This window comes from Microtus ochrogaster, chromosome 8 (assembly GCF_000317375.1).
Source record: "Microtus ochrogaster isolate Prairie Vole_2 chromosome 8, MicOch1.0, whole genome shotgun sequence".
NCBI classification, from domain to species: Eukaryota; Metazoa; Chordata; class Mammalia; order Rodentia; family Cricetidae; genus Microtus; species Microtus ochrogaster.
The window spans coordinates 53853049-53860755 of record NC_022015.1 but is presented as its reverse complement, the minus strand read 5'-3'; the positions used below and the strand labels follow the sequence as shown (position 1 = coordinate 53860755).

Below are 7707 nucleotides of genomic sequence, written 5' to 3'. Positions count from 1 at the left end.
GAGAGAGAGAGAGAGAGAGAGAGAGAGAGAGAGAGAGAGAGAGAGAGAGAGAGGAGAAAGAGAGAAATCACCAAAGCTATTCATACATTTATCAGTTTGGGGAAGAAAAAAACATAAATTATTTAAAATCAGGTACATGGGCTGGTGAGATGGCTCAGCGGGTAAACCGGACTTCCTGAGTTTGATCCCTAGTATCACTCACTGTAGGAAGAGAAAGCTATCTCTCACAAGTTCTTCTCTGACCTACCCTCACACCATGGTGCACATGTGTGCAAAAATGTGCACATGAGCTTGTGCGTGCACACACACATGCACGCATACATGCACGCACAAAATAAAAGTAATAAAATATTTTTAAAAGCAGATACACGTGGAAATGGAAATCAGTGATGGAACTGTATACTTGAGGTATCTCTGTGTTGTGTCTACTGTGCCCTAATAAGTAAAAATATTAAAGTCAAGTCCACTGTTTTAAAAGACAATCATTGTTCAGTTGAAATGTCACCACAGCTGCAGGTTTTTTCAAAGACAATGAAATACAAATAAAGATATTTTCCCTGGGGATGCTTACTTTGTCTCTGTGAATATAAGGATTGGCTTTTGAGACTCAGTGGTTTATAAGCCATTCCGTTGTTTATGTCAGGGCTTGATCTCATCAGTCAGGTGGGTAAGGACAGTTCATGACAGCCATCATCCCTCCGAGTCCATGAGCCTGTGTTCTTGCATCCCAAAGCATCAGAAAATCCATTAGTGCCAAGGTCCCCTAAGTAAAGTAGTACAAGCTGACATATGACTTGTACACATTCTCCTGTATACTTTTTAATTGCATTTATTTTTATAAATGTATATGAATTCATGCATATGCGCCACTATAGCTGAACTTTCTTTGGACCACCAACTCCCAAATAATGACATTGAAACTTATTAATTGTGAAAACTTGGCCTTAGTTTAGGCTTGTTCCTAACTAGCTCCTAAAGCTTAAATTAACCCGTTTATATTAATCTACATTCTGCCATGTGACTCGATACCTCTCCTCAGTTCCACATCTGAATTCCTCCACGCCTTATTAGTGAATTCCCCCTCCCCCACACCTCTCAGATTCTTCCCAGAGTTCCTATCTCTGCCCAAAGTTCCACCTATCCTCTCCTGCCTAGCTATTGGCCATTCAGCTTTTTATTAAACTGATCAGAAATTGCCTTAGGTAGGTGAGGAAGTACAGACACATCTTCACACAGTGTGATCAATTATCCCGCAACACCACAGATAAATCGGCTCTATATTTCTACTATGTACAGCCTGGGGATCGAACTCAGGTCCTTAGGTTTGTCACCCACTGAGCCATCTAGCCAGCCCTCCCCCTTATATATATAGCATCTCTAGATTACTCATGCTACCCACTACACTGTGAACAGTCGCTTACTGCGCTGTTCAGGGAATAATGACAAGAAAAATGTCTATGTTTAATACAGATAGAATTTTGAAAACTATTTTTAATCCATAACTGGTTGATTCTGTGGTTATGAAAAGCACATACAGAGAGCCCACTATATTATGCCCCTATTGTCCTTGGGTGACTTGCAACAAGCCTGTGACATCTTTGTGAGGAGGAAAAGATGGTGGCTTTTTCACCTTTTCCTTTTTGAGCAAGAAGCTAAAGTTGCAAAAACTTAGACTTAGGTCTTTGTTCTTCACATTATCGACTCTGTGAACAACAGGCCAGACACACCCCTGGGGAAGAAGGCTTCATCCCTTACTTAGAGAAATCGATGGTTACATTTTAACATCTACCAATGCTCTTAAATACAATAAGACATCACAGTACTGTTGTTTATTTTTAAGGACCTATGCATCCTAGATACAATTACATGAAGACAAATAAGTTTATGTTGTAGGTCCCTCAGTTACCTCTCTGGCCTCATTGTCTTCATGATTTTAGCAAAGGACCACTATAAATGAGCTTTCTGTGGACCACCAGCTCCCGAACTTGGAGACTTCCTACTAAGTATGAAAACTTGGCCTTAGGTTAGGCTTGTTCCCAACTAGCTCTTAAAACTTACACTGACTCATTTATATTAATCTATATTCTGCCATGTGGCTTGTTACCTGTCCTCAGTACTGTACATCCAACTTCCTCTGCATCCCTCTGACAAATCCCCACCTCTCAAAGATTCTTCTCCCAAGTCCCACCTATCCTCTCTTACCTACCTATTGGCCATTCAACTCTTTATTAAACCAATCAGGTGATGTCTTAATGAAGGAAGTGCAGACACATCTTCACATGGTATGATCAAGTGTCCTGCAGCAGTCTGCTCCAGGGGTTCTCACAGGAGGTGTTGTTTCAGGTTAGATAACTCTTTGTATTGGACTTGGTGCCCCAGGCCCTACCAGTAATAATGTCATTAACACAACAGCCAAAATACCCCACAAAGTGATGGATACACTGAGTATCTTGATTGTGACTATGGTTTCACAGTTATAGATACATGTAAAAAAAATAGCAATTCATAGACAGACATACTAGCACACATCTTTAACCCCAACACTTGGGAGGCAGAGGCAGATGGATCTCTGAGTTGGAGGCTAGTCTATTCTACATAGGGAGTGCCAGGACAGTTAGAACTACATAGTGAGACTCTGTCTTAAAAAAAAAAAAAAACAAAAATAGCAATTCATACATTGATTAAGCTCATTTGAGGATGTGAGTCAGGGTGAATGACCAGCACAAGCTCTGGCTGTAAGCAGCTGAAACATTCTGTAGTCTCTAGTATCTCTAAATCATGATACCTCAGTCCTACAGAACTAATTGCTTGAAGTGACATGCTTTTTAATTTATTTTTTAACATGGTTTTATATCTATTGCCATTTTCCTACATATATGTCTGTGTACTACTACTTGTATGCTTGATGTCCTCTGAGGCCAGAAGAGGAGAAAGTCAGATCTCTTGTAACTTGTGTTAGAGATGGTTGTAAGCCACCATGTTGGTGATGACAATTGAATCTGGGTCCTCTGCAAGAGCAGCTAATGTTTTTGACCACTGAGCCATCTCTCCAGCCCCTGACAAGCTATTTCAATTTACCTCCACTCTGAAGCGACAGACTCGGTTGCTCTTAGCAACCAAATGCATTGTGTTCCTTTTTATTTTGCAATTGCTCAAAGCTATTTTTAGATATCATGTATTTGTTCTACGGATCATTTCATTTTGTAGATAGGAAAAGGCCTGGACATTTAAAATTTGAGGGATATGTAACTAACAGGGCCTGTCCAGTCTCTGGTTACATGATCTTCCAGAATCAAAGACAATAAGTAAAAGAACCATGAGCATCGAGCCCCTGATGGGATGCTCTAGATAAGTTTCATTGCTGGTGGGATAGAGAAGGAAGAGTTTTTATAACATTTGTACCCTAAGACCATGAACCTGAGGTGGCAATGGAAAGCAAAATTTAGGTACCAGCTATAAACTAAGCATGGTTTTGTTTATTTGACATACAATATATCCAATTATAATTTTAGCTGACCCTTTTTTTTTTTTTTTTCGAGACAGAGTCTCGCTGTGTGGCTCTGGCTGTCCTGGATCTCACTCTGTAGACCAGGCCAGCCTTTAACTCACAGAGATCCGACTGCCTCTGCCTCCTAAGTGCTGGGATTAAAGGTGTGCACACTGCACTTGGTTAGTTTACTCTATTACCTTTCACACTCATACAAAAAAAGAAAGAAAGGGGGCGGGTGCTGTGGGAACTCCTTCAGCCAATAGCCTTTAAGATACTGACCTACTTTGGGCATGGCCACATAACTATGATTTTGTAGATTATAATAAAATAGTCCCATAGAGAGGGAGAGAGAGAAGGAGGGAGGGAGGGAAGGAAGGAAGGAAGGGAGGGAAGGGAGGGAAGGGAAGGAAGGAAGGAAGGAAGGAAGGAAGGAAGGAAGGGTGGGCTCATGTCATATGAAGAAATGAATACCCTAAGATCGTGTTAACCCACAAGTAAATGGTGACGGCTCCGAAGCTCTGCTCTGCTCTCTCTTGGAGTCACACTGCTCTGGGGAAGGGTTTCTGGCCTCTTTGCCCATGAAAAGCTTTGCTTCCCCTTCTGCTCGCCTATAGGACATGCTGTTACTGATGATGCTCTAGGCTGACAGCTGTGTTTCCGAAGCTGAGAGTAAAGTGTAAACATCATCCCGTCCTTGTGAATTACCTGGCTGAACACAGTAGCCTGTAACCCAGCAGTGGAGAGAAAGAGTCAGGGGAATCCATGAGGTTCTGTGACCAGCTGGCATAGCTGCATTGATTCAGGCTTAGTAAGAGACCTTGTCTCAAATAAAGGGAGGAACAGTTGAGGAAAGACGCCACACGTCACCCTTTGGCCTCTGCATCCATGTGTATGCACGCACACACATACACGCATGTGCACATACAAGCACTCACATGTGCACACAGCCACATAACAAGTACATATGCCATACAACACGATGCACAAAAACATTTTTCCAAAGGGAACAACGTTCACCTTGTCTACCTCGAGCTGCACGGCTGTGTATGCACATAGATCGTGTGTATGCATTTGTCCCTGTCTGTCTCGTTCCCAAGGAAACGTAAGACTATCTATTTGATACCATTCAGGACTTGAGCATAGTAATCAAGTCGCTGTTCCCTAGGAAACTCCTTATAATTTGCGGAAGCCCAGGTGAACAACACAAGAAGCTCAGAATCCACCAAAAGCAAAGCAAGCTAATGCAACAGTGTAAATGCAGCATCCAGCTTCTTACGTGGACGTGCTAGCCAAAGAATGAAGGGAAATAATGAAAGGAGCACCGGCGTTTCATTTTACTTCTGACTGCGGGAGGAGCCTGCCCTAATAGAGTGCATAGCTTTGATGGGCCAGAGCTGGAAAGCCATAAGCGGGAGACAGAAGAAATAGGCCACACTGAGCCCACTGACAGCAGCCTCCTCCCAAGCAGGCGTTGTGATTCTTTCTACTTGCTGACAGTCGAGAGGGAGGAGATCAGAGTTCATATTGACTCTCCTGGCTTTGAACTCTTATTTCTCCTTGGCTGACATTTGTAAATTATTTCCTGTCACATAAATTCTGAAGTCATCCCAGGGGACATACAGCTGAATGCATTTCCCCTCATAAATTGCAAAATGTGGACCGAGGAAGTGTTTGGCTGTGCTGGCAGGCCATTGCACGTGATTAGGGATATTCAGCCATGCTTGCTTAGGGAAACAACAACCATTCATAAGGTGAAAGTGGTGGCACACACCTGCTAAGCTCAGCACTGACGAAGCTAAAACAAGGGGATCAGTAGTTCCAGGTACTTTGTTCTCCTTAGTGAATTTTAGGCTAGTTTGCATCTCAAAGTGAATATCTGTTTCAAACTCCAAAGGGAGGGGCTAGCAAGATGGCTTCATTAGTAAAGGTATTTGCCACACAAGCTTGTCACCTTGAGTTCAACCACTGGAACCCACATAAAGATGGAAGAAGAGAACCAACCCCACAAAATTGTCATCTGACTCCATGTATATGCTATGGTACATGCATACACATATACACATCATTTGTGTGCACACAAACACGCACAATAATAATGATAATGGTAACAATAATAATGATTATAATAATAACAAATCTAAGGTTTTTTTAACCCCGAAGAGAAAAATAGCCCAGTGACCATTTATAAGCAATTTACTTTGAGATGGAGATTGACAGTTCTTTTCTCTAGATCATAAGCTATTTTAAAAATGATTTCACATGAGGGCTGGGTAGATGGTTCAGGAGCTAAGAACTCTGGCTGTTCTTCCAGAGGACCCTGGTTCAATTCCCAGCAACCACATGACAACTCACAACTCCTTAATTCCAGTTTCAGAGGATCTGAACTGCACCCTCTTCTGGTCTCTGAGGGCACTGCACACATATGGTGCACAAACATACATTCAAATGAAACAGTCATACACATATAACTGAAATAAATAGATCCTTTTTAAAAATTATTTCTTTTTTTTTTTTTTGGTTTTTTTGAGACAGGGTTTCTCTGTGGCTTTGGAGCCTGTCCTGGAACTAGCTCTTGTAGACCAGGCTGGCCTCGAACTAGCTCTTGTAGACTGCCTGTCTCTGCCTCCCAAGTGCTGGGATTAAAGCCGTGTGCCGCCACCGCCCGGCAAAAAATTATTTCAAATGTTCCCAGTTATAGATACTTATCCAGTATCCAAAATTCACAATGAAGAAGTACTTTAATTGGTCCAGGCGGGGCTCGGGGTCTCATTAGAACATTATTATAATGTGATTTCATTAGAAAGTGTGATAATTTTCCAAGGAAGGAAAACCAGGGAGAGGAAAACTATCTACCACACCCCACGATTGGCAGGGAAGGCCTGTGTGGAGTGGTCTATCAGCATGTCAGTGTGTCTACCCCAGGGCCACTGACCATTGTGATACCCACGAGCAGAGGGTATTTGTTTTCCCAAGAGATAAAATTAGCCCAGGACTAATAGAGCTAGAATTTGAAGCCGGAATTGTCTTTGCTAATGTTCTTTCTCTGTGTCTTCTTTCTGAATGAACTGCAGTGAAGGCAGCAATCTCACCCCGGCACACCACTACCCAGACTTCAGGTTTAAGACCTATGCTCCGCTGGCCTTCCGGTACTTCCGAGAACTCTTCGGTATCAAGCCTGATGATTACTTGGTAAGAGCCTATCATTTTCCTTTCTACAGAATGTGTGGTGCTCTCTTGAACAGCAGCAGTGGCAAGTGACTGTCTCTTAGAAACCTCGGGGACATAGTAGACGTTCCAAGTTTTTTAATGTTTACATATTTGGCTTCAAAAATGCAATTTGATGCCATGGTTCTTAACAGATAGCTATAAAAATCTGCTGTGTGGTTAGTATTTAAATACCTGAGGTATTACTATTTGGGGTAATTACCCTAACAGATACCTTATGATTAATCTAGTGTTCTCTCCATCTCCTCCCATAGTCCTCTCACGTTCTCCCCCCCTCTCTCTGCCCTTCTCCTCTAGTTTTTCAAGACAGGGTTTTTCTGTATATCCCTGGCTATCCTGAAACTTGCTCTGTAGACCAGGCTGGCCTCGAACTCACAGAGATCCACCTGCCTCTGCCTCCCAGGTGCAGGGATGAAAGGTGTGCGCCACCACCGCCCAGCTTTGCAGTCTCTTTTTAAGCGTATTTTCACATGTACATAGGCATTCTCTGGCCTCTGCTCTGTCTCTCCTCTCTGCCCCCTCTTGGGCACAGCAGCAGCAACAGACACAATGCCACCCTCAGGTTTATTTCCTTCCCATTCAGAGGGCCGCAGCCCAGTTTTTGTTGAGAGGGGTTGGCGTACCTCATAATTTCATTGCTGTTAACACCTAGGGGCTTTTCAGAAGCTGTTTTTAAAGGAGCCATAGGAAGGATGCCAGCTAAGATTCACTGTTTTCCCATTCTGGATGCTCTCAATAAGACTCTGGTGAGATCCTGGAGCGGTGCTTTTCAGGGGTGGTACGGCAGGCAGTGTTTGTCACTGGTGATGGAATGTTCTGAATGTATTTTACAATATGGATAAGACATAAAGAATGAAATTCAAAACTGGTATCTGTTCCATGCTAATGAAAACGCATCTCTTTAGTTGGTACTTAAGAAAATAATGATTTTAACTATTTATTTGTGTATGTGTGTATGTGTATGATGTTTGCAAGCATGTATTTCTGTGTGA

The 7707-nt window shown here is 42.5% G+C and overlaps 1 protein-coding gene across 3 annotated transcripts in view; it reads left to right on the top strand.

Moving 5' to 3' along the window:
- The window catches only part of Pip5k1b (phosphatidylinositol-4-phosphate 5-kinase type 1 beta), a 255553-nt gene that overhangs the window by 155127 nt on the left and 92719 nt on the right, over nt 1–7707 (top strand). For all 3 annotated transcript variants that reach the window (XM_026781287.1, XM_026781285.1, XM_026781286.1), the window contains one exon: nt 6562–6679. In XM_026781287.1, coding sequence (XP_026637088.1) covers nt 6562–6679 — 118 coding nt within the window. The remainder of the gene's footprint in view (nt 1–6561; nt 6680–7707) is intronic.